At 52.0% G+C, this 27919-nt stretch overlaps 1 protein-coding gene across 1 annotated transcript; it reads right to left on the bottom strand.

Annotated features, from left to right (window-relative positions):
* On the bottom strand, positions 1–27919 carry LOC142290055 (odorant receptor 131-2-like). The gene is made up of 2 exons (XM_075334000.1): positions 27580–27919; positions 1–947 (listed from the first exon to the last, which is right to left on the bottom strand). Exons 1-2 carry the CDS (start codon positions 27917–27919, stop codon positions 1–3), a joined length of 1287 nt encoding a protein of 428 aa, XP_075190115.1.

Genomic DNA, 27919 nt, shown 5'->3' with positions numbered 1-27919 from the left:
TCAAAATTTTAGGCTATAATTTTTTTTAAGATATTTACGAAAAATATCATCTCTTAGCCCGTAAATGACCGGACTGAGGAGTCTCGGCAAACACGTGAGTATAATAAAGTTTGAAGTCAGTAAGTAAACGAAGTGACTCATAAAAAGGGTCTCGGTTATGGTGGAGATGAAGGAGACCATGCATAATATGAGCTGGAGGGCATGCAGCATCACCGTTTTTCCGGCTTTAAGGGCAGATGATCTACCAGAACCGATCCTCCTGGCTACCATCATGACTTTAATGTAAGTAAATACAATGATCAATGCCACCGTGGTGAAGCTCAGGATATTAATGATGGACCTGATCATGTTTTGTAAGGGATAAATGATCAACAATGAGGAATCACAAACCACATAAAAAGAAAGAAAACGTCTTTTAGTCGAGCAGATTATGGCAGTAAAATATGCAATCCCTGGTCCGACACCAATGATCCAGAGCACGAGAATTGCAGATCGAGCATTTTTTGCCATGCAAAACTGTAAATGCCTCAATGGGAAACATATGGCTATGTAACGTTCCAAAGACATGGCTGCCAGGTTGTATGGGGTCACTCGAAAGCAACAAGCTGCCAAGGTGTGAAGCATGAAACAAACCGGCATGGGTAAGTATACAGAATAGATGACAGACAATAGAATGAAATTTCCCAGAGCGAGATACAATGTATCATTGATGAGCATGTGGACAAAGAGGATGTAACGAGACGTCTCCCAGATGTCAGGAGTGGAGAAGAAGACCTTGAGAAGAACGGAGATGATGTACAGGAAGAAGGTGAAGAATAGAAGAGTCAAGAAAGTTATAATAGTGCGATGGATGGGTTCAAGCATTTCTGTTAAGGAGATCAGAGTCACATTCCCATAGAAAAATGGTAAATTCATCATTGGAAACGGGGGCAGTTCTTTTATGGAATCTTATGGTGGAAAAGAATCACAGAAACATAAATTTTTTGAGCTCATCAGATGTCAGAAATACATGAATACACGCTGTAGATATCTAGACTATGAATCACATGGACTTCTCTTGTGCTGCAGCTATTTCTAGAATGAATATCTGACATATCAGACTGACCACTAAACATAAAATGTCCATATTCACAGAGGATTTATCAAAATCCCAGTATACAAATGGAACATTGTACATTCAACCGAAATGCATTGATTCATAGATGGATCGTGCTGGTAAAAACAGGCACTTTTTCAATTTACTGCATATAAAAATTTGAAACCGTTCTTGAGATATTAAAAAATGTTCTTTTGTTTACAGCTAATTGCCCCGGAGATCGATCACCTCCGCTGTCTTGTACTGCCCTGAAAATGGTGAAGATTAGGAGGTAAATGTTATGGGGCATGTACAGATGGGGTATGTACAGGTTGACTTTAAGGCTGGGGCCCCTGTGGTGTCCCTTATCTTAAAGGTAGGCTCGATGGTAGCCAGGTTCGAGCCCCCAGCGTGACCCTGTCTCCTCTCCGAGCCCTGATACTACTTCCCTCCACCCAGGGAGCAAGGTGGAAACCCATTAACCTAAACCCCACAAGTAGGCACAGACAAAGGTAAATGAAAACTCACACACACTGAACTTAAACATGAGGGGAGGACATTATGTGAACAGGGGAGTAAAGCAAAAATGGTAGGGAATTAACACACAACTGGAGGACACACACACCAAGCAAAACCTGAACATGTAGGTCACCAAATAACAGTATAACTATGGAAACCGAGGAAGCAAAGCTATAACCGGCACTCAATTCCAGTATCCAGAGCCTTATAAAGGGTGAAGGCAGCCGGTGATCAGTAGCCTGAGCTCTGGAAGAGGATCACAAGCCATCAGTAATTAACTCCTGCTGTAATGGAGAGCAGTGAAGACAAAACCAGCTAACGCCCATGATAGGCTGTGCAACTAAGGGGTGCTTCACACACAGCGAGCTCGCTGCCGAGATCGCTGCTGAGTCACGCTTTTTGTGACGCAGCAGTGACCTCATTAGCGATCTCGCTGTGTGTGACAATGAGCAGCGATCTGGCCCCTGCTGCGAGATCGCTGCTCGTTACACACAGCCCTGGTTCGTTTTCTTCAAAGCCGCTCTCCTGCTGTGACACACAGATCGCTGTGTGTGACAGCAAGAGAGCGACAAATGAAGCGAGCAGGGAGCAGGAGCCGGCGTCTGACAGCTGAGGTAAGCTGTATCCAAGATAAACATCGGGTAACCAAGGTGGTTACCCGATATTTACCTTAGTTACCAGCCTTCGCAGCTCTCACGCTGCCTGTGCTGCCGGCTCCGGCTCTCTGCACATGTAGCTGCTGTACACATCGGGTTAATTAACCCGATGTGTACAGCAGCTAGGAGAGCAAGGAGCCAGCGCTCAGTGTGCGCGGCTCCCTGCTCCCTGCTCACACTGGTAACTAATGTAAACATCGGGTAACCATACCCGATGTTTACCTTAGTTACCAGTCTCCGCAGCTTCCAGACGGCGGCTCCGTGCAAGCGCAGCGTCGCTTGCACGTCGCTGCTGGCTGGGGGCTGTTCACTGGTCGCTGGTGAGATCTGCCTGTTTGACAGCTCACCAGCGACCATGTAGCGATGCAGCAGCGATCCTGACCAGGTCAGATCGCTGGTCGGATCGCTGCTGCATCGCTAAAGTGTGAAGGTACCCTAAGTGATCCCAGGCTGTTTGTCAGACACTGTAGTGTGAACTGAGTCCAACGCCGCCATGACACCCAATGAGTGAAATGTTGAACACCTCACGACAGTAACACAGTGCACGCTAGTGATACTGGCCAGCAAATTCAAGCCCAAAAGAAAAAAAAGCTTGTAAGCACTGTGCATGTTCAGCTTTCTACCAGTGGTGGTCGGTTTCCGAGGCAATGAGCTGTAAATAAAAAAAATTGTATTTACTCGCACTATCTGACAAAAACCCATTTATGAATATGAGAAAAACACTTTAAGGTGGTGGAAATCTTATGCCATTGTGTTAGCTCATAGTGTTTCATTTCCCCAAGTTCTTTTGTAGTCTTACTTTTTCCATGTTGCATTTTTGGGAGAAAAAGAGACAATACATTTATTGCTGCATCGGAGGTCACGAGCACTGAAAATAACGTGTATTAGAGGCTGGCGTCTGAAGACTGTGGACTTGGACTGCATTTACCACAATATGGTCACGGACTGCACTTGTTGGGCATACAATTTGCATGCAGCTGTAGGGGGTGGGGGATAATTCTTGAGAAAATATCACCACTCGAGACCCTTGGATATCACATCAGTAATGTCAAGATAGGTAAATGAAAGCTAAGGCTAGTTTCACACTTGCGTTGGACGGGATCCGTAGCATTGCGTTGTGTGACGCATGCAACGGATGCGTTGCATATAGTGGCACAACGCATGCTACAGATAGTACAAAATAACGCAATCCGTTGTAGGTTTTTTTCCTTGACTTTACACATCTGAGCATGCTCAGTTGTGTAAAGACAGCTGCGTTAACGGAATCCGTCAAATGCCACCATAGACGTCCATTATAAAAACAACGGACGCCGACGGAATCCTGCAGGTTGCGTTTTTTTGACACCGCCAAGTGCAGAAAAACGCTACATGCAGCGTTCCATCCGCCCGACGCTCACTGACGGTCAGCGTCAAAACAACTGATGCGCTGCGGGGCGGATGCAATGCAAGACCATCTATTGCTATCCGTAGCTAATAGAAGTCTATGAGGAATATAACGGTTTCCTGTAACGGTTACCAAAATTCCTCAAGACTGCGGATAGCAACGGAAGCCGTCCAACGCAAGTGTGAAACTAGCCTTAGTTAGACCCATAGTGGTACATTTGGCTCAAATATTATCCATCCACCATTTTGGGCCCAACCTGCACCCCTTTAATCTTGGCAGACAAGGCTTATGAAAGTTGAAGGGTTAAGTAGCTAGTCCAGTGTCTTGCCCACCTCCACCAGGCCCCAGCATAGTCTGCACTCAATCATTGATTTATAACTTGGCCACCAGCTGCTGTGAGTGCAGGAATCATGAGATATGGTCAAACAGTTTTGTGTGTCTTCATCACTGTCACGGGTGTGTCACAGTTGACAGACGACCCGGTGGTGTCTGGCTGCAGAAGGTCGCTGCACAAACTGCTCCTTGATATTTCATTCTTCCTTCCTTGGTGTGAATGGAGTTCTATGTATCTTCTCTGTCTTCCCTTTTGGACCTTGCAGATATCTTGGCAGTTCATCTGCAAATCACTCCCTTTGTTTATATATACCTGCATTTCACCTTGGTTTGTTGCCGGTGATAGAGTTTACTCCTATGCTGTCTAGATTGCAAGCCGTCGACTTAGAATTTCCTGTCATAACCTGTAGTTGTATGTTGCTGTCATTCTTCCAAAGTCATCTTGCAGATAAATTGTCCGTTTGCTTCCCCTGATTGTTTCCCTTGTTTGTTTTTCATGTCTTAATGGGGTTGACTAGTGCTCATGTCATCCGGTCACGACCTAGGGTCTGTTTCAGGGTCAGCCAGGGCCTAGGTATCCTGATCGGCGTACAGGTGCAGAACCTATCTAAGGATGTCAGGGGAGCCAAGGGCCAGTGGTAGGTTTTACAAGGAGTCCCCATCTTTCCCCTTTCCTAAAGACAGGGTCCCCCCCCCCCCCCACTTTTGCTATTTTTCTGGTATTTCCCCATACGTAGTGTGACAATCAGGTTCTCAGATTCTAAGAAGAGATGTGATAAAAAATTACCCAAATTTTTTTTTTTAATCATGACCCTACAATAAACACAGCCCCAGAAAACAATAAATACCTAACTCAGCCAGACTTCAAAATATAGACCCTAAATAAATAAGGTCTCCAGACTAAAAATAAACCCCAAAGCTTTTAAATGAATCCAGACCTCCGACCTAAACGTCAAATAAATCCAGTACGCAGAATAAATACAGACCCCCAAAATTAATACGGACCCCAAAATATAGATCGCTAAATATATATAGACCCAAGAATAAACACTGCCTGCCCAGCCCCCCCCCCCAAAAAAACCCCAAAAACATCTCAAACAGACTCTAGAATACAGACTCTAAAACAAAGGATCCCAGAATATTTAAAATTGTTGTTTCATTACAAAAATGATGCAATAAATGTGGTGTGTTTTATACCTCTGACGTTTGTTTTTTACACCTTTTTTCACTGCACCCCCTTATCTATGTGTTGAGGGAGGTCCAAGTGTAGATCAAGGTGGACTCCTTTGCCTTATCCCAGCCCTTGTAGTCAGAGGTGTACCTTGTTGCAAGGGTTGCTGTCGCACCTAAGACTTGGAGTCTAGGGGGGCCCAAAGATCCATATGAGCAGACCCATACTAGTAATATTGGGGGCCCGCTTGGAAATTTTGCTCTAAGGTCCACAAGCCCCAAGAAAAATCTGCTGTGAAAGGAAAAAACATTGTAAACTGCACGTCTCCGCCGACACCATGAACATAAAGGCACGTCAGACATCGTTCTCCTCCACCTCATGGTTGGCGAACGCCAGAGATGAGCAAATCATTTTGATGCAAATTGAACTCCCCTAGAATTTCCCACAATAAAGTAGAACTCTCCCCAATCAGAATTTTTGGGGACTTTTTTTGTGCATCTGGCTGGCATTTTGCTGATTTGTAGAGTCAGAAAAGGGCCAAAAAAAAAAAAAAATAATTACCTCGATGTTCACTTGTCCTGCCAACACAGTCTCCCAGCCAGCGGAGGCTCCGGCACAGAGTGAAAATGCATAAAGAGGACGTCACGTGCTGTGCAGAAGAGAAGAAGACTCCGGATGAGCTGTACAGACGTTCGGACGGGGTACAGGTGAACGGTGAGGGGGGTGTATTATTTATTTATTTTTATTATTATTATTATTATTATTATTACTAGAAGGTGGCCCGATTCTACGCATCGGGTATTCTAGAATTTACGTATTGTGTAGTTAATGTATGATTTTTGTTATATATATATAGATGTTGTTGTGTGTAGTTACCAAGTGTTTGTGTAGGGGCTGTACATGTTCTGGGTGTTGTCTGGGTGTGGCGGGGGGTGAGAGCGGTGTTGTTTGTGTGTTGCGTTGTGTGTGTTGCGTGTGTTGCGTTGTTTGTGGAGCGCTGTGTGTCTGTAGCATTGTGTGTGTGTTGCGTGGTTTGTGTGTGTTTTGGGGGGAGGTATGTTTTGTGCAGTGTGTGTGTTGCGCGGTATGTGCGTATATTTATGTATGCCGCGGTGTTTGTGTGTTGGGAGTTGTGTGTGTGCAGCGTTGTCTGTGTGTGTGGGTGTCTGTGTAGGGCGGTGTTTGTGTTTCCCAGTGTGTGTGTGTTGTGCAGTGCGCGTGTGTGTGTGTGTTGGGGGGAGGTGTGCACCTCCCATCGTGCTCCATCCTCCATGCTGCGCATCCCCCATCGTGCTCCATCCCCCAAGCTGCGCACCCCCCATCGTGCTCCATCCCCTAAGCTGCGCACCCCCCATCGTGCTCCATCCCCCATGCTGCGCACCCCCCATCGTGCTCCATCCCCCATGCTGCGCATTCCCCATCGTGCTCCATCCCCCATGCTGCGCATTCCCCATCGTGCTCCATCTCCCATGCTGCGCACTCCCAAACGTGCTCCATCCGCCATGCTGTGCACTCCCAAACGTGCTCCATCCGCCATGCTGCGCACTCCCTATCGTGCTCCATCCCCCATGCTGCGCACCCCCCATAGTGCTCCATCCCCCATGCTGGCCGCAGCATCAGCCTCTGTGCCCGCAGCATCAGCCTCTGTGCCCGCAGCATCAGCCTCTCTGCCCGCAGCATCAGCCTCTGTGCCCGCAGCATCAGCCTCTCTGCCCGCAGCATCAGCCTCTGTGCCCACAGCATCAGCCTCTGTGCCCGCAGCATCAGCCTCTGTGCCCGCAGCATCAGCCTCTCTGCCCGCAGCATCAGCCTCTGTGCCCGCAGCATCAGCCTCTCTGCCCGCAGCATCAGCCTCTCTGCCCGCAGCATCAGCCTCTGTGCCCGCAGCATCAGCCTCTGTGCCCGCAGCATCAGCCTCTCTGCCCGCAGCATCAGCCTCTCTCCTCACAGCCTACCCCAGCCTCAGCCTCCCCCAACATCAGCCTCTCTTCTCTCAGCATCCCCCCTCCCAGCCTTCCCCAGGATCAGCCTCTCTCCTCCCAGCCTCCTCCAGCACGCCATGCTCCTCTGCCGCCACTCACAGATCCGATCGTATACACTGACACTCACACCCACCCGATCGCATACACTCACACCCACCCACCCGATCGCATACACTCACACCCACCCGATCGCATACACTCACACCCACCCGATCGCATACACTCACACCCACCCACCCGATCGCATACACTCACACCCACCCGATCGCATACACTCACACCCACCCAATTGCATACACTCACACCCACCCGATCGCATACACTCACGCACACACACATTGACGATATTACACATAGGCGCTCATACTCACAACATCCGGAGATACCACATGCTTCCGGCCATGTGATCCTCCGGCAGGTCCTGAAAGCTCACAGCACAGTACCGCCGCCGAGAAGCAAGCGATATCCCAGGATGTTGTGAGTGTGTGAATGTGATGTGTGTGTGAGGTGTGTGTGAGAGTGAGTGTGATCTGATGTGTGTGTGTACTCACCTGGGGCTCCGTGTCAGTTGGGGGAATGCGTGCGGGGGCGGGGCCAGAGCGAGCGTGCATTGCGTGAGGGGGGCGGGGCCTGCAGAGAGCCGGGGCGAGAGGCCAATCTGTGTGGGGGGGCGGGGCCATGGCGAGCCCAGCGGCCAATCAGCTTTGTGTCACCGTAAGGACACAATTTTGGAGCATGACAGACAGACAGACAGACAGAATAAGGCAATTATATATATAGATTAATAATGTTTTTCATCTGTTAATAAATTTGATGCAAATTGAATTTCCTAGCAAAATTTGAGTAAAGTGCTGAATTTGAAATTCCGCAGATTCACTTAATTCTAGTGTGCACCAATGACTTAAACCAAGAAATGTGCCAGATGGTGCACAGGAGGGGCTTCATATCTTATGGCAAATCGTGATAGATATACAGTACTTTATTTTTATTTATTATTATCAGCTGTAACTTAGATTAAATAAAGGTTTTATATATATATATATATATATATATATATATATATATATATACAGACACACACAGTACTGACCAAAAGTTTGGACACACCTTCTCATTCAAAGAGTTTTCTTTATTTTCAAGATTGAGGGCATCAAAACCATGAATTACCCCATGTGGAATGAAATACTTAACAAAAAAGTGTGAAACAACTGAAAATATGTCTTATATTTTAGGTTCTTCAAAGTAGCCATCTTTTGCTTTGATTACTGCTTTGCACACTCTTGGCATTCTCTTGATGAGCTTCAAGAGGTAGTCACCGGAAATGGTTTTCCAACAGTCTTGAAAGAGTTCCCAGAGATGCTTAGCGCTTGTTGACTCTTTTGCCTTCACTCTGCGGTCCCGCTCACCCCAAACTATCTCGATTGGGTTCAAGTCTGGTGACTGTGGAGACCAGGTCATCTGGCGTAGCACCCCATCACTCTCCTTCTTAGTAACATAGCCCTTACACAGCCTGGAGGTGTGTTTGGGGTCATTGTCCAGTTGAAAAATAAATGATGGTCCAACTAAACGCAAACCGGATGGAATAGCACGCCGCTGCAAGATGCTGTGGTAGCCATGCTGGTTCTGTATGCCTTCAATTTTGAATAAATCCCCAACAGTGTCACCAGCAAAGCCCCCCACACCATCACACCTCCTCCTCCATGCTTCACGGTGGGAACCAGGCATGCAGAGTCCATCCGTTCACCTTTTCTGCGTTGCACAAAGACACGGTGGTTGGATCCAAAGATCTCAAATTTGGACTCATCAGACCAAAGCACAGATTTCCACTGGTCTAATGTCCATTCCTTGTGTTCTTTAGCCCAAACAAGTCTCTTCTGCTTGTTGCCTGTCCTTAGCAGTGGTTTCCTAGCAGCTATTTTACCATGAAGGCTGCTGCACAAAGTCTCCTCTTAACAGTTGTTCTAGAGATGTGTCTGCTGCTAGAACTCTGTGTGGCATTGACCTGGTCTCTAATCTGATCTGCTGTTAACCTGCGATTTCTGAGGCTGGTGACTCATATAAACTTATCCTCCGCAGCAGAGGTGACTCTCGGTCTTCCTTTCCTCGGGAGGTCCTCATGTGAACCAGTTTCTTTGTAGCGTTTGATGGTTTTTGGCACTGCACTTGGGGACACTTTCAAAGTTTTCCTAATTTTTCGGACTGACTGACCTTTATTTCTTGAAGTAATGATGGCCACTCGTTTTTCTTTACTTAGCTGCTTTTTTCTTGCCATAATACAAATTCTAACAGCCTATTCAGCAGGACTATCAGCTGTGCATCCACCAGACTTCTGCACAACACAAGTGATGGTCCCAACCCCATTTATAAGGCAAGAAATCACACTTATTAAACCTGACAGGGCACACCTGTGAAGTGAAAACCATTTCTGGTGACTACCTCTTGAAGCTCATCAAGAGAATGCCAAGAGTGTGCAAAGCAGTAATCAAAGCAAAAGGTGGCTACTTTGAAGAGCCTAGAATATAAGGCATATTTTCAGTTGTTTCACACTTTTTTGTGAAGTATTTCATTCCACATGTGATAATTCATAGTTTTGATGCCTTCAATGTGAATCTGCAATTGTCATAGTTATGAAAATAAAGAAAACTCATGGAATGCGAAGGTGTGTCCAAACTTTTGGTGTGTACTGTATATATATATAATTCTAAGACTTAATCCATTTTCTTAATGTATTCTTTTTATCACTTTTGAAAAAAAAGTGCGCGCCTCTCCCACCTTTTTCGGTCTCGGGCTGTTATATGTAGATAAAGGGATATATAAATAGAGTTTCCTCATTGCCCTGGTACTTACATGTGATTCTACTTGTACTCGCACAGATCTTATCTGCAGCACAGGACGGACCCCGGTGAGGATTTCCACATCTTGCTGCTTAATATCAGATCCCATCATTTATATCTCCGGTACAAGCCCCCGCAGGGACATGCATCACCGACCTTCATTCTATGGTTGGATGGGGATTTTCACTTACTTGTGCCTCAGCGGACTCCCCAGGGGTCTCAAGTTAGAGAAGAAGTTTCATTAACACTAGAAGTCCCAGAGACGTGTCGAATGACCTGAAGGATTTGCGGTCTCTGTCGGCTCACTAGCCAACCGAGTTCTCTTTTTTGGTAGAGGAGGAGTCTCCTCATCTGCAAGATAAATAATTTCAAATTAACATTTTGTTTTGGTTCTAAATAAAAAAGATAGTCTAAGGGTCATTTGACCCTCTTTCGGGACTTCAGGGGGGAGCTCGAAATTTCTGGGACTTCTAGTGTTAAAGTGTTATATATCAGGAGATTCCCGACCTTACGTGCTCTAATCTCCACATTACATGTACATTCATCATTAACTTTTCAACAAGTTCTACTTCATTTCTTACCCCCTTTAAAATGTATACTATATAGCGTAAAGAAAAGGGCCGCATGATTTACTCACTTAAATCAGGTTTCTCGTTCAGTACCATTGCCCCCCCCCCGGTGTATGATCTTTGGCCCCCACTGCCCTCCTTGATGTAGAACATCCGGCCCAATTGCCCTCAGTGTATAACTTCCAGCCCCCTCGTCCCAGTGTATGACATCTGGCCTCGTTTCGCTCAGTGTATAACATCCGGACTCTCGTCCCAGTGTAGGACATCTGGCCTCGTTTCCCTCAATGTATAACGTACGGCCCCCTCGTCCCAGTGTAGGACATCTGGCCTCATTTCCCTCAGTGTATAACATCCGGCTCCTCGTCCCAGTGTATGACATCTGGCCTTGTTTCGCTCAGTGTATAACATCCGGACTCTCGTCCCAGTGTAGGACATCTGGCCTCATTTCCCTCAATGTATAACGTACGGCCCCCTTGTCCCAGTGTAGGACATCTGGCCTCATTTCCCTCAGTGTATAACATCCGGCCCCTCGTCCCAGTGTAGGACATCTGGCCTCGTTTCCCTCAATGTATAACGTACGGCCCCCTCGTCCCAGTGTAGGACATCTGGCCTCATATTCCTCAGTGTATAACATCCGGCCCCTCGTCCCAGTGTAGGACATCTGGCCTCGTTTCCCTCATTGTATAACATCCAGCAACTCGTCCCAGTCTATGACATCTGGCCTCGTTTCCCTCAGTGTATGATATCCGGCCCCTCGTTCCAGTGTAGGACATCTGGCCTCATTTCCCTTAGTGTATAACATCCACCCCTCGTTCCAGTGTATGACATCTGGCCTCGTTTCCCTTAGTGTATAACATCCGGCCTAGCTTCCCCCTGGTGTATAATTTATGGCTTCTCGTCTCATGGTGTATAACATCCCCATTGCCACAGTGTAAAATTGCTGGCCCCTCACCTCAGGTGTATAAAATCTAACCCCTTGGCTCTCAAATTATAATATTCAGCCTTGTTGCCTTCTGATGTATAACATCCAGCCCCTTCGCTGCCTCCCAGTGTATTATATTCGACCACTTACCATACTGTGGCGCCCTGGACAAGCCAGGGGCCACAGAGAACAACACCTACACACCCCACACTCCCGGTCAGGCACATCAAAGTCAGACACAAACCCTTGTTGCCTTCCTCCAGGGGCTGATGTCCACACCAGGGGGGTGGGCCAGGCGATTGGCCCCACCCACCGAGGAGTTCACAGTCCTGGAGGCGGGAAAACCAGGCAGTTCAGTTTGAGAGTGGAAAGTGAGAGGAAGGAAAGTGGTAGAGAAGCATGAAGTTAGTCCGGGTGTGTGGCCCGGACGGATCAGCAAGGTTGGCAGACGGTGGTGACCGTCTGCAGGAGTGGCCTATCGGAGTCTACCGTAAGGATCGTGGACGGGCGGTGGCCCGGCGGTACCGGACCGGTACACAAAGAGAAGTCAGCACCATCTGGCAGGGGCTTACGGACCCCGGCAAGGCTAGGAGTCACCGTGAATTTGCCAAATCCGTTAGCAAAGGAAACCTCCTGGGTTTCCCAGCAGCCAAGTCCCGACAGAAGGCAACAGTCCAACCGTGAGAGGGAAACACAGCCACCACCAAGGCTACCGTTCCCAGGGCCAGCGCCTGCGGGCAAAAGGGGCTCCTTCAGCTCCCATCCAAGCTGGGGAGCGGGTTACGGTGGGAACCCATTGGAACTGTTTACAGTACATAGGTGCAGGGAAAGGCAGTCACCATCAACCTGCCGGGAGAAACAACATCGCAGCCGTCTGTGGGACCCGTCCATCCAGCCGTGTGTTTTACCGAGAACTGTGTCCTCATCATTGGCTGAGTGAGTACCACCGTGCTGTGCGGCACAGCGCTACCCCCACACCCCACCAGGCCCCGTAACTCGCCTGCCATTGACTCGCCCACCCCAGGGCTATGGGACACCCGGTGCCGGGCCGGACTAGTCCGGGGGTCGTCAGTGGTGGCGGGGCCCGGCTCCGTGGTCCTGGGTGTCAATTAAATATGGCTGATGAATAAAGTTTGTGTTCGTGACGCCACCTGTGGTATGCGGCTATTATGCCGCCGCTGCTGTAGGAGGCCTCCGGGGCTGGTGATATGGCAGCAATGATGGTCCTGCTCCCCACAGGTGGAGTGGTACCCCGGGGCAACAGTTGGTGCTCGTGAGAGTCTATAGTGTGGTGGAAGTCTATGCAGGCGACAATAACTGAGACAACACCAGAGGGTGCAATTCCAAGGTCTTTACTCACACTTCCTGGGCTTAAGCACACTGGTGCCTCTGGACTGCTGAGACCCACTGTCAGGGACCTCCGCCGATTCTGGGTAATTTCTGGAAGGAAAGCCGGTACCCTTCTCTCTAAAGTGTCTCTGTCTTCAGCTGTCTCCTTAAGCCTAGCTCTTTTAGGATGAACCTGCTCGGCTTCCACTACTACCTCCAGGCTGGGAGCTCGCCTGTCGGTTGATTGCCCCCTTTCTAGAGGTTCTGCTGTGGGCTGTGGCCCGGGGAGTTTGCAACTTTCCCTGGGCCTCGGTTTTTACTGTTAGAGATGATTTTTCACTCCTTCTGTTTCTAGGGACCGTCCCCTGGATGCAGCTTGATCCCTCCACCGATGTTCCTGTGGAACAGGCCACCAGCTCAAAAGCTATCTGTGGCCCTGGAATCCCTTCGTTCCCTGCTTGGTGTCACCTGGACCCTCTGAGTCCCAGGATCTTCACCAGGAAGCGTCACTTTCTTCTCTTAGCTCCTGTCTGACTAGAGCTTTCTTTCTGCTTCTCCTTCTCGTCTGCCTCCCGCAGACCTCCTCCTCCTTCTCCCCTCTCTCTCTTTCTCTGTCTAAACTTGACCTTCCTTTCTCTGTCTGCTCTCTGGTGGCTCCTCCCACCTCCCCAGTTGCCAAGCTGTACCCTATAGGAGCAGGGATGGGACTTACGGCCCCTCCCAGCATGCAGCATGGGAGGGTTACTGCCACTGTCCCTGGTCCCAGTGTGTACCTAACAGTGTGTAGTGTAAATTTCCCTGAGGACCGGCGTTCACTCCTTTCCTTACCCAGAATGGTACATCACACCGCTGGATGGGGTGCAATGTTCCTGTGGCGACGGAAGCCTCAGGGGCGCCACACCATCCATCCCTACCCCATCACCGGGCCCCGGGACAACCAACCCCTTACCCACGGAGGGGAGAACTAACATCAAAATTGCTCACTGTCACCGCTCCCGGGATCCCCGTCCAGAGCAGCGGTGGTGTCACCAACTTCACCACAACCGTGGGTGGCGTCACGGACAATCACCAAATCCCCACCATCCAATCCCCAGCCCCTTTTCACTCACGGGCGAGGAGCGCCGCTCGAGTCCCCGGGATCCGGCCCACCGCTCGAGCCACCACCGAGCAGTAGCGGCAGCCGCAGCAGCAGCGGCTGGACCCGAGCAGTGGGAGAGCGCAGTGTCCCTTCCTCCGCCCGCGACAACTTGGCGTCACGAACAGGATCCTACCGTTCTACCAACTGGTGGAAGTGCGCCTTGTGTGACCGCCGGAGGTGTCCGGCCGAAAAATTTCTGAAGCCGCCATCTTGGGCGCGAAGAATTCCCGCTCGAGCGTCTCCTCGAGTAGTGGAGGCGCGAAGGCCAAAACCCCGCCCCTGTAGAGGAGGAGCCGGAAAGAGACTAAGGGGGACGGAAACAAGATGTCTGCATCCGACGGAGCCGCTGGAGGAGTGGCGGACGCAGTCGTGGGAGCACCCGTAGATGGGAATGGCCCTGCCCAGGTCCCGGCCGCGCAGGCGGGGGGCATAGCGGCCCCAGCTCTCGCTCAGGTGATGCCGTTCTCTTTGCCCTATGAGCCCGGAGCTGCCTGGCTACTGCAGTACGAGGGGAAACCTGATGCCTTGCAGGTTTTCCGAAAAAAACTTAGTCCGCTACTAGAACTGTACCCCCTGACTGATAAGCAACGTGCAGCGCTAGTGCTGGGGCAGCTAACCGGTGCGGCTGAGCAAGAGGCGGAGACCTGGGCCGAGGGGGACCGGTCCTCTTTAGCCACCATCTTTGAGAAGCTGCAGACTGCCTTTGAGACCCGTACCGAAGCAGAGTTGCGGATGCAGTTCTATCAATGCCGGCAATGGCCCGCAGATAGCATTCGGGACTATGCTTTGCGCCTGCAAACCGTACTCCGCACACTGAAGCGGGTGGATACCATCAACAGTGCGGACAGTAACAAAATGCTAAGTGAGCAGTTTGTGCAGGGGATGAGGTCCTCAGAAGACCGCAAACAACTTCGGCTGTGGGCCCTAGAACACCCTGATGTGGACTTTGCCGTATTAAAGGAACGGGCCATCAAAGCTCTGCAACCCCCCGCATCTGAAGCCCCTGAGCCAGCCCCGTGGCCGGTTGAGACTGCTCCCGTCGTGGTGGCCCCTACCCCACCAGCACCTCCAGTGCCTGCAGCCCCAAGCGGAACGATGGAAGAACTCGCTGCTCAAGTTTGCCGCATGGATGGGGACCTCGCTAAGATTCTCGCCGCACTCCAGCCTCCGACCAGGTCCCAGGCCCCGGTGAAGATGCAGCTTGCCGACAGCCCTGAGGACGTCCCCTGGATGCAGCGGAGAAGGTCCAATGACTCACGGTATGGACCCCCAATCTGTTACAGGTGCAGCAAACCCGGCCACTACTCCCGACGGTGTCCGTTAAACGAGCAACCCCTGGGGCCACGGGCCAATCCTCAGGAGTAGAACCCCATGGCCCCCCAGACTGGCGGGACCGGTACATCGGGGCCCGGCCCATCATCCCCGTGGCTGTGGACGGCATACCGGTGATGGCTTTCCTGGACACTGGATCACAGGTAACCACTATACCATACACACTGTATCAACGGTATTGGGGAAAAGACGAACTGGCTCCCCCAGATGCCAGTATGACACTGATTGCTGCTGATGGACTCCCATTGACCCAAGTGGGGTACAAGCAAGTGGCCATGACTGTGGAACGAGCTGAACTGCAACACCAGGGTATGATTGTGATAATGAATGAACCCAGTGATCATAACCCGAAGGTAGTGCTAGGGACCAACGTGATGGAGCACTGTATGAGTGATGTGCTGACCCTACTGCAGCAGCTGGCCGCTACGGCGGCAGGGAGCCGACAGAGAGCTGTGCAGCGTGAGATCGGAGCCCTGATGTACCATCAGCATGTGAACTCGACAGGAGGAGAGATTGGTGGGGTGAGAGTGATGGATGTTGCCCCTTTGATTGTGCCTCCCAGGAGCGAGATGATTTGGTGTAGGGCAGCGGTAGGGCCCCAGGGGCGTGACTACCCTGCCATGATAGAGCCCATGCCCTCTGAACACTGGCCCACAGTAATGGCCGTCCGAGGGGTGGTAGATGTAAAGAAGGGGAGAGTGCCTGTGAGGGTGCTGAACTGCGGGGAGGAAGAAGTCAGGCTTCCCCGTACGCTACCCTTGCCAAGTTGTTCACCCTGGACCCCACACCATCCATGAGGCCATTCCCCCAACCTCACCACCTACTGCCAGCACACACCCATCCCAAGGGGAGTTAGACGAGTGGTGTCGACAGCTACACGTAGGCACTGACGATACCCCTACACATCACAAAGAAGGGGTATACCGGGTGGTACGGGAGTATGAGAGAGTTTTTAGCAAACATCCCCTAGACTTTAGGCAGATTAAAGGGGTCCAACACCATATCCCCACCGGTGAGCACCCCCCTATCAAAGAAAGGTACAGGCCTATTCCCCCTGCACACTACCAATGTGCCAAGGACATGTTGAGGAACATGAAGGAGACAGGGGTTATTAGGGACAGCTGTAGTCCCTGGGCTGCCCCGTTGGTACTGGTTAAGAAGAAGGATGGCACCATGCGGATGTGTGTGGATTACCGAAAAATTAACCAGATAACACATAAGGACGCTTACCCTCTGCCCCGCATTGAGGAATCTCTGGCTGCGCTGAGAACCGCTAATTACTTTTCCACCCTTGACCTCACCAGTGGGTACTGGCAGGTGGCTGTGGCACCAGAAGACCGAGAGAAGACTGCATTTGCTACCCCTATGGGACTCTGCGAGTTTAATAGCATGCCGTTCGGGCTGTGCAATGCCCCTGGAACCTTCCAACGGCTGATGGAATGCTGTCTGGGGCATCTAAACTTTGAGACCGTCCTGCTGTACCTGGATGATGTGATTGTGTACTCCCAGACATATGAAGCCCACCTAGAGCACCTAGCCGAGGTGTTCGCTTCCCTTGCCAAATATGGGATGAAGTTGAAGCCCTCAAAGTGTCATCTGCTGAAACCCAGAGTGCAGTACCTAGGACATGTGGTCGGTGCAGAGGGTGTCGCCCCTGACCCTGAGAAAATCACCGCCATTCAGGACTGGCCGAGGCCGACCACAGTGAAGGAGGTGGGGTATTACCGTCGCTTCATCAAGGGGTACACGAAGATGGCTGCCCCCATGCAAGACCTCCTCGTGGGACAGACCAAAGGTGGTAGACCCCTAGGAGCCCCATTGGTGTGGGAAGAAAGGCATGAGGAATCCTTCCGTCAGCTGAGAGCGGCCCTGACCGGAGAGGAAATCCTAGCATACCCTGATTACAACCACCCCTTCATCCTTTACACCGATGCCAGCAATGTAGGCTTAGGGGCAGTCCTATCCCAGGTCCAAGACGGAAAAGAAAAAGTGATTGCCTATGCCAGCCGGAAGCTCCGACCAACTGAGAGGAACCCTGAGAACTACAGCTCTTTCAAGCTTGAACTCTTGGCACTGGTGTGGGCTATCACCGAGCGGTTTCGCCATTACCTGGCAGCAGCTAAGTTTACCGCTTTCACGGATAATAACCCGCTGACCCACCTGGACACAGCCAAGCTGGGAGCGCTGGAACAGCGGTGGGTGGCCAGGCTAGCCAACTACGATTTCACCATCAAGTACAGGGCCGGCCGTGCCAACGTTAACGCCGATGCACTCTCTCGGATGCCCCACCTGTTGGAAGAAGGGCCCGAGGATGATGACCTCGAGGAGATTGAGTTGCCCGCATTTCATCAGCCACCAACTGAGAAGGTGCATGTCCATCAACAATGGGTAAACCTGCCCAGCCAGGAGTGGCAAGAAGCCCAGGACCAGGCACCCGCTGTCCGCCTAGTCAAGATCCTGGTGAAACAGGGCGCTGCTGGGATAGACCCTGCCGCCCCAGCTGAAGCCCAACGCCTGTGGCGGGAACAGACCCGGCTGTATCTGCACCAGGGGAAGTTGTACCGTGAGCTGATTAACCCAAAGACCATGCGAAGATCCGCCAGTTGGTGATTCCCCAAGCTAACGTGCCCACCGTCCTGCAAGCATACCATGATGGTGCTGGACACTTCGGATGGAAGAAACTAGAGATGCTGTTGAGAGAGCGGTTCTATTGGAGTGGAATGCGGGAATCTGTAGAGGCCTGGTGCCGAGAGTGTGGCCCTTGCACGCTGAGAAGGAAGGATGAGGCCAGCCAGAAGGCGCCCCTACACCCGATCGTTATACATCAACCGCTGGAGTTGATTGCCCTGGACCATGTAAAGCTCACCCCCAGCTGAAGTGGGTACACCTACACTCTAACCATTGTAGACCACTATTCAAGGTTCATGGTGGTTGTCCCAGTCAAAGACCTAACTGGCCGTACCGCCGCTAGAGCGTTCCAGGCTTATTTCTGCCGACCACATGGATACCCTGAGAAGGTGCTTACTGACCAAGGCCCGGCCTTTGAGGCGGAGGTATTCTATGAATTTTGTCAGTTGTACGGCTGCAAGAAAATTCGGACCACGCCTTACCATGCCCAAACCAACGACATGTGTGAGAAGATGAACCATCTGGTCCTGGGCCTCCTCAAGACGTTGCCGCTAGAAGAGCGGAACCTGTGGCCGGAGAAGCTACCTGACTGTCGATATGTACAACAATATCCCTTCCAGTTCAACGAAATGCACCCCAGCATACCTGATGAGGGCACGCCCCGGCCGGCTACCGGTGGATCTGGACATGGGATTGGAAGCCCCAGAAGCACTCCCTTCGACAGCTGAATGGGACACTCGGCGGAGGGTGCAGTATCGACAAATTCAGGAGTATGTTGAGAAGAACTTGAGTCGGAGTCGGGAACAACAGGAGCAGTGCTTCAACCAGAAGGCGTCTGCTGGCCCTTTCCAGCCTGGAGATGTAGTGCTGAAGCGGAAGAGGAGGACCCACAAGCTGGATGATCAATGGGAGCAGACCCCATATGTCATACAGCCCACAGGATGGGAAGATGGGAAGGCCTACCAGGTCAGTCGTGACCAAGGGGGCACTTTGGCCACGGTTTCCCGGGACCATCTACAGAGGTGCCCACTAGCATTGAGGGCAGTGGCTGAAGCTCCGGTTCCTAGACAGGCGGAGAAGGCAAAAGAGGTAATCCACACCGTGATGGGTGACTTTCCAGCAGACTGGCCTACACAGAATGGCGCGGTGATTCTTCCAGTGATACTGTTCCCACAACCCGTGGATGAAGAAGTAATGGAAGTGGTCAACCATGAGCCAGTGCCCAGGGATGAACCTGTACCCAGCTCCCCTATGCCTCCGCCTGCCCCACACGATAGTAGGGAAGAGGAACTGATGGTTTTCTCTGCCCCACTGCCTGCCACCACTGACACCGGACCTCAAAGGTCCACACGTCCCAACCTAGGTAGACCCCCACTTAGGTACAGGGAAACTACTCTTTAAAGGGGGAAAAATTGTGTCTGTGTGTGTGTTAAAAAAGTACCGTTTGAAAGAATGATAAGCCAATTAACATAAAGAAAGTTACCTGATTGACTAACTGTGATTGAAACCGGTCGTTGCCGGCACCGTTGTCCCCGTGGGGATTGTTTCCAAGTTTCACATAAGGGACTCCTTATGGACAAGCCTGAGAACTTGCAAGGCAACCACAAACTTGTGGCTTGTAAATAAAAATGTTGTTTTGTGGCTTTCACCGTTGCCGCCTACGGAGAGGCAGATTGGAGGAAGGGCCCGCAGTGGAGCAGGCTGGGGCCCAGCCACCACCAGAACCGGTGACGATCCTCTGGGGGTTTCAGGGGTTCCCCATGGACGTGGGTCCCCTGAAAAGGACAGAACCCGCTCGGGCAACTTGTGCTGGACTGGGGTCAAGGGGTGCTGCCTGTTTGCTTAGGGGCAGCATCAGGGCCAGGTTGCTTGGGTGGGAGAGAGCGGAAGCCGTAACCGTTTTGCAACGTTAAAGTAAGAATACCTCCCGAAGTGGGAAGATGTTATTTTAATTGAAATCCCTGTTTTACCGTTTATCTTTTTAGTTGTGAAAATAAAACCAGTGATGGACGGGCAGCCCGCGGACGGTCTGCATTTTACTAAGGGGGAATGTGGCGCCCTGGACAAACCAGGGGCCACAGAGAACAACACCTACACACCCCACACTCCCGGTCAGGCACATCAAAGTCAGACACAAACCCTTGTTGCCTTCCTCCAGGGGCTGATGTCCACACCAGGGGGGTGGGCCAGGCGGTTGGCCCCGCCCACCAAGGAGTTCACAGTCCTGGAGGCGGGAAAACCAGGCAGTTCAGTTTGAGAGTGGAAAGTGAGAGGAAGGAAAGTGGTAGAGAAGCCTGAAGTTGGTCCGGGTGTGTGGCCCGGACGGATCAGCAAGGTTGGCAGACGGTGGTGACCGTCTGCAGGAGTGGCCTATCGGAGTCTACCGTAAGGACCGTGGACGGGCGGTGGCCCGGCGATACCGGACCGGTACACAAAGAGAAGTCAGCACCATTTGGCAGGGGCTTACGGACCCCGACAAGGCTAGGAGTCACCGTGAATTTGCCAAATCCGTTAGCGAAGGGAACCTCCTGGGTTTCCCAGCAGCCAAGTCCCGACAGAAGGCAACAGTCCAACAGTGAGAGGAAAACACAGCCACCGCCAAGGCTACCATTCCCAGGGCCAGCGCCTGCGGGCAAAAGGGGCTCCTTCAGCTCCCATCCAAGCTGGGGAGCGGGTTATCGGTGGGAACCCATTGGAACCGTTTACAGTACATAGGTGCAGGGAAAGGCAGTCACCATCAACCCGCCGGGAGAAACAACACCGCAGCCATCTGTGGGACCCGTCCATCCAGCCGTGTGTTTTACCGAGAACTGTGTCCTCATCATTGGCTGAGTGAGTACCACCGTGCCGTGCGGCACAGCGCTGCCCCCGCGACCCTGCACCTCACCAGGCCCCGTAACCCGCCTGCCATCCATCCCTACCCCATCACCGGGCCCCGGGACAACCAACCCCCTACCGACGGAGGGGAGAACTAACATCAAAGCTGCTCCCTGTCACCGCTCCCGGGATCCCCTAGAGCAGAGGTGGTGTCACCAACTTCACCACAACCGTGGGTGGCGTCACGGACAATCACCAAATCCCCACCATACAATCCCCAGTCCCTTTTCAATCACGGGCGAGAAGCGCTGCTCGAGTCCCCGGGATCCAGCCCACCGCTCGAGCCACCACTGAGCAGTAGCGGCAGCCGCAGCAGCAGTGGCCGGACCCGAGCAGTGGGAGAGCGCAGCGTCCCCTCCTCTGCCCGCGACAATACCGTCTACCTTCACTAACACGTGACAGAACGGCCGGTGGTGCAGATCTCACTGATACCAGCATGTCCTGTAATAGGAGCCACCAGGGTAACAAGTCCGTCCATGACATTTTTTCCTCTAGAATCTTCCCCATTCCTGTGATTGATATTATTAGAAGTGGAAGGAACTGCAGCAAATAGAAATGGAGATCCCATAACATTACAAAGAGCTGAGTGCTGAGTAGCAGAGGGCAGAAAAGTCACCAATCCTCTGTTGACCCAAGAACTTCAGAGTCCAGACCTCCTCTGGTAATATCAGAATAAACACTGCATCCGCCGGGGGCTTCATGACAAAGTGTACCGTCCCGTACTCGGCGGCAACCGAGCCGCTCGGGTGGTGGCTCAAGCGTCTCTGGACCCGGGGGCCCTGTGGTCCACTTCGATCTGAAAGGGGGGGCTGGCGTTTTTAGGGGGACGTAGGTATACGGCCGGAGCCGTGTTTGAGTTCGTGACACCACTCATGGGTTGTGGTGAAGGTGGACACCAGCGCTGCGTTTACTGGGCACCCGGGGGAGATGTTGCGCAGCAAGATGTTACCCCCTCCGTGGGTAGGGATGATGGCCCCGGGACCCATTGGGTGTGTTGTTTCGTTGGGCGGTGCAGGGAGGTGCGCGGCCGGAGGGCACTGTTGTACTCACGATTACTAACACACACAAGTCTCTGGTAAACCAAGTTGATGGTGGTCGGTGCCCGCAGCCAGGTGCGTCGGGTCCCCCACCCGGTTGGTGGTCTCTGCCTTTTTCCTGCACCGTGTTGTGTATCTGTGGACTGCCTGCGCTTCAGCGACGGGAGTCCGCTCCCTGGCTTTGGGAATGTCGGGAGAGCCCTTTTGCCCGCAGACGCTGGCCTGTGGGATCTCTCTGCCTGTGCGGTGGCTTTCTATCCCCCTCGTTGGGCTGTTGTCTTCAGTCGAAACTTTGGGTGGGAAAGGACCTATAGTCCAGACCGCAATCAGTTAATTAACTCGGTCCAGTGGCTTCTGGACCTCGTTTGGGTCTGAGTACCCCCCTTTGTGCTCCGGTTTCCGAGTCGGTTCCCCTGGTCGGTACCGGCGGGCCACTACCCTGTCCCATTCCACCACGGTTCCATCGAGCCGTCTTCCCGGCTCCTGCCGGCTGAGGCTACCGCTTGCCTTCTAGCCAAAGGTGCCCGGGCTCCAACCCTGGCACCTGTCAGATTTCTGCAGACCTGGGCACAGGCCTGCTTCTACTCTCCTACACCTCCACTCACTCACAACAACTAGCAACTGACTACTTTTCCCGCCTCAGGCTCTCTGAACTCCTCGGTGGGTGTGGCCAACCGCCTGGCTCCGCTCCCTGGTGTGAAATCAAGCCCTGAGAGGGGTGGCTAGGGTTTTACTGGTTGGCTGGTGACACCTTATTAGGGGGACAGGTGTTGTGTGGGGCGCTATCTGTGACTACCTGGCTAGTCCAGGGCGTCACATGAGCAGCTGCAGCCGTACATCACCAAGCACAATGCCGAGCAATACATCACCAAGCACAATGCTGAGCCATACATCACCAAGCACAATGCTGAGCCATACATCACCAAGCACAATGCTGAGCCGTACATCACCAAGCACAATGGCGAGCCATACATCACCAAGCACAATGCCGAGCCGTACATCACCAAGCACAATGCCAAGCTATACATCACCAAGCACAATGCCGAGCCGTACATCACCAAGCATAATGCTGAGCCGTACATCACCAAGCACAATGCCGAACCATACATCACCAAGCACAATGCTGAGCCGTACATCACCAAGCACAATGCCGAGCCAGACATCACCAAGCACAATGCTGAGCCGTACATCACCAAGCACAACGCTGAGCCGTACATCACCAAGCACAATGCTGAGCCGTACATCACCAAGCACAGTGCCGAGCCGTACATCACCAAGCACAATGCTGAGCCGTACATCACCAAGCACAATGCCGAGCCATACATTACCAAGCACAATGCTGAGCCATACATCACCAAGCACAATGCCGAGCCGTACATCACCAAGCACAATGCCGAGCCATACATCACCAAGCACAATGCTGAGCCATACATCACCAAGCACAATGCCGAGCCGTACATCACCAAGCACAATGCTGAGCCATACATCACCAAGCACAATGCCGAGCCGTACATCACCAAGCACAATGCTGAGCCGTACATCACCAAGCACAATGCCGAGCCAGACATCACCAAGCACAATGCCGAGCCATACATTACCAAGTACAATGCCGAATCGTACATCACCAGGCACAATGCCGAATCGTACATCACCAGGCACAATGCCGAGCTGTATATCAGCAAGCACAATGCAGAGCATTGGATGGAGAGGTGTAAAGCCGCCACCATCGGACTCTGGAGGAGATGTGTTCTGTGCATTGACGGATCGCACTGCACTATGTCCGATGCGTTTGGTTAATGGAGGACATTACCCCCTGACTGCATTGTGCTTGCTGTACAGATGATGGCGGAGTCTCTGGGCTGTTATCGGGGGTCGGCCCCAGACCCTTCTTGTTCAATTGTGCTGCTTAATTTATTTTCCATATATTTGTTTTTCATATACGTCCTCACTACTGCTTCTTTTACCACTACCATGGGCGTAACGTCTGTGGTCGCAAAAATCGCGACTGTGACCGGTCCCAGCAGGGTTAGGGGCCTGGCGCTCACCCTGCAGAGAAACAGCCGACTCCTCTCTGTGAGAGGGGAGCTATGCTGTTCAGTGGCAGACTACGCGGTCGCTATGGGGCCCCGTGAGTCAGGGCGGCCCAGTGTCAGAGGCGGCATTGGGCCCCTCTCGCCGGTCATTGCACACAGCAATGATGAAGGATGGAGCATAGCGATAACTAAATCATTCCTCATGCTCCCCCTGTGCTTGCACTCGACATCTCTGTCGATGGGCCCTGGACCCAGCATAAGACCCATGCTATGCTTCCCTGCAGCTCTCAGCTCTGCTCAGTGCTCTGCAGGACACTCTGCCCCTCCCCCGGCTAATAGGGCAAGGGAGAAGATGTCGGGACCCACCACTCAAGAGAGGACGGAGGCCGTAGCCAAAGAGGATCTGATTCCTAAAGTTGTGTCTGTGGAGCTGATTCCTGCAGGAGAGAAGGGCAGGGCTGAGGGGCGGAAGGAAGATGGAGGCTGCACAGCTCCACATTCACAGCAAGAGAGGGGGACAGAGCTGAGGGGCAGCAGGAAGATGGAGTCCGCACAGCTTTACATCCACAGCAGGAGAAGAAGAGCAGGAACAACTTTACAGAATGGCCGGAGCACTGACCCCCCTCCCCCCGGGCATGTGTGGAGGCCAGCATGACACTGATTGAAGTGGAGGTCATGATGTCACAGGTGGGGGAGGGGGAGTAAGTTAGGGTACAGTTAAAAGGTGAAGCTGGGGGAGGAGCAGCACTTTTCTCGCTCTGGGACACCAGTGAAAGTCCCACCCGCCCTCCCTAAAGATTTTGAGTTCGCAATGGGCTGCAAGTCTTGTGGGAGGCGGTATTGAAGTTTATCGGGTCGTAGTGGCCTGGTGGCAGGTTTATTGGCGGGTCCTTGAAGTTGGTTTTAAATTGGTTCGGGGAACCCATCCGAGTATGGATCCCCTCATTGGCAGAATGGTTGGTCACCTGGTGATTTTTGGGGGATCCCGACGGGGTATGTCGGGGCCCCCGTGGGTGTTTTTGGTGGTTAATGAAGGAATAACCCTTCTTTGGTGCTCCTGAGCCAGTGTGGGTAACGGCTGGGAGAAATTTGGCTATATGGCTTGGTTATGGGAATCACCAGGGTTTTAGCTTCAAGGACCTTACCACAATGCAAATTTTTACATCTTATGTATTTGTTTAATAAATGGCTGCTATGGCCAAAATTATCCAAAAGTTAAATTGGTGTCTGAGTGGTTATTAGCGGATAAGGGGGAATTGAAAAAAGGGGTGTGTATGCTTAATTTTGGCCGGAATCTACAATTCCAGGGTCAAGGCAGGAAAAACTCCACTTATGAAGAAACATGTTTTTTCAGTTAGTACCTGTTCACATTTGTTGGATGTGCGGGTCAGTTTTTCGATATTTCTAGTGAGTCTCTTTCTGACTGGGCACTCCACCCTAAGACCTGGCTGTTCATAACCATTATAGCAGGAGCCTAGCTGCCCATACATGGAGGTTTGTAGTCCAAATAGTGGCATTTTTCCCAGATATGGATGTTTTTAACCTACATAGTGGCATTTAAGTTAGGTTCCCGGAATACAGAGATATACCTTGCCGTTTGGTTTCCAGGCTTACATGCATTGGCCAATACATAAACTAAATATCTCTCTTTTGCAGTAATGAAGTGCCATATTTTCCCTAGTACATTTTTGGCTTTTTCAGTGTGCCACTGTTTGCATTTATAATAGCCATTGGCAAGGAGACAGACGGTGGTGGCCGCCTGCAGGAGCTGGGATTACAGCCGGTGGAACCGTAGGGACCGGGGTCGGGCGGTGACCCACCGGTACCGAACCGGGGAACCGATTGGAAACCGGAGCACCAGGAGGGGTACTCAAACCCGGACAAAGCCCTGAACCGACAGGGCTGAGTCAAATCAACTGATTGAGGACTGGACTTAAGGACCTATCCCACACAAGCTCCATTAGAAGACAACAGCCCAACCATACAGGGTAAAGCCACCGCCAAGGCATAGAGACCCAAAGGGCCAGCGTCTGGGGGCAAACGGGCTCCTACGGCATATACAAGTCGGGGAGCGGACTACCGGTGTCTAGGCATAGGAGTCAAACATTTACACACAGAGGTGCAGGAGAAAGGCAGAAACCACCAACCTATTCTGGGAGAAGCTGCAGCCGGATGCAGGCCCCGATCATCACTCCGTTTGGTTTACCAGAAACTCCAGTGTATTGTGTCAGAGTGAGTACACCAGTGCCTTCGAGCCGCGCACCGTGCCGCACCGCACCAGCGTCCAACACGCTCTTCCGCCAGCACGCACCTCCCTCGGGCCCCCGGGACCATCATTCTCCTACCCACGGAGGGGTCAACACCAAGCTGCGCAACACCGTCCCCGGGAGGCAACGGCAGCGGTGGTGTCAATCTATTCACCACTACCCGTGGGTGGCGTCACGAACTTAAAATCCAAACCAAACAACCGCGGCCCCGGCCGTGGAACTCCTCTGTCAGGCGTCCCCCGCTCCACAGCCTCCAGCCCCCATCACCTGCGGTCCCCAGGCGGCTCGGTCCCCGCTCCCGGCGCCCGTCGGCAGCTCTGCTCCAGGCCGGCTCCCCTGCCTCCTGTTCACCGCTCCCTGCCCTGGCTTCTGGCACCCGGGCCTCGCGCATGCGCATTAGGGCGCGCGCGCGGTCATTGACCCTTTCTTAAAGGGCCAGTGTCCTCCAACAGGATATTGAAGGATCAGGTACTGGGTATATAGGGGGATCCTTTCCAAGTGGGCGGGGCCTGTTCTGTTTTCTAAGCTAGGAGTCAGGTCTCCTTGTGTCTGTGATATACTCACCTATCTCTCTCGTAGAGCCGCTCCTGCCTCGCCAACCGGTCCTGACGATACCCGAACCCCGAACGGTGACGGCCTGCTATCCCGTCAGTTCCTGCCATCTCCGATCCCTGTGGTGACCCGTCTTCTCGCTCCATTGGTTCCGGACTCTGCCTGACGACATCTCGGCCTCCGAACCTGAGCTCCGTCACCCGGACTACCATCAGAGACCCCGTGGTCCCAGGGACTTCTTTACTCCACTCCTCTAAACGGACTGTCCTGCTAGTGCTCCGGCTACCGGGCACCTTGCCCTCGGTGAGGTGTTCAGCCCAGTGGATCCACCTCCTGGGTCTGCCCGTCCACCTGGCCCTAACACATTCCCTGAGGAGCACCTACACTGCTCAATAATCTGCTAGACACAACCACTCCCATCTGTACACACTGTGGCCGATCTGATAGGTAGTCAGTTATCCAATTTCTCATCCCCTCCTCCACCTTCATATCAGTCATCTTTTTGTGCAGTAAAAGTGGCTGCAGGGTGTTAAATGCACTCGAGAAATCGAAGAACATCGCTCGCACAGTGGTTCCATCATTCTCCAAAAATGAATGTACAGTATGTAACAGAGAAAGAATAGCATCGTCCACCCCCAATCTATGCCGGTAAGCAAACTGTAGGGGATCAATAAAAACCTTCTCCCTCGGACTCAAGTGAGCAAGCACTAATCTTTCCAAGGCCTTCATAGCATGAGATGTTAAGGCTACAGGACGATAGTCATTTAGGGTTGCAGGAGAAGTAGTCTTGGGTACCGGAACCAGACAGGACATTTTCCATAACACTGGTACCCTCTGTGTTTGTAGACTCCGGTTAAATAGGTGTGTAAAGACCATACACAGCTGGTCTGCACACACTTTAAGGACACGTGGACTGAGTCCATCTGGCCCTGCAGCTTTACCAATGTTAAGTGACTTAAACTGCCTCCTCACATCATTTTCGGAGACTCTGAAATTAGTCTGCTCATCCTCCAATATCAATGTTGCAGAATTTGCACCAGATCCATATCCTCTGTCTGTTGGCATTACACATGTATTGCTAAATCTATTGAAATACTCATTCATCTCATTAGCCTTGTCCATTTCTCCACCCCCATGCTCAGACCTCACCTTAAACCCAGTCAGTAATTTCATTCCTGACCAAAACTCCCTGGAATTATTGTGGGACAGTTTCTTTTCAAGTTTAATTCTGAAAACTTCCTGGACCTCTTTTATTTTATACTTCAATTCATACTGTATCAT

The sequence above is a fragment of the Anomaloglossus baeobatrachus genome, chromosome 2 (assembly GCF_048569485.1).
Source record: "Anomaloglossus baeobatrachus isolate aAnoBae1 chromosome 2, aAnoBae1.hap1, whole genome shotgun sequence".
NCBI lineage: Eukaryota > Metazoa > Chordata > Amphibia > Anura > Aromobatidae > Anomaloglossus > Anomaloglossus baeobatrachus.
The sequence above is the reverse complement of the archived record's forward strand: the minus strand, read 5'-3'. Positions and strand labels throughout refer to the sequence as shown.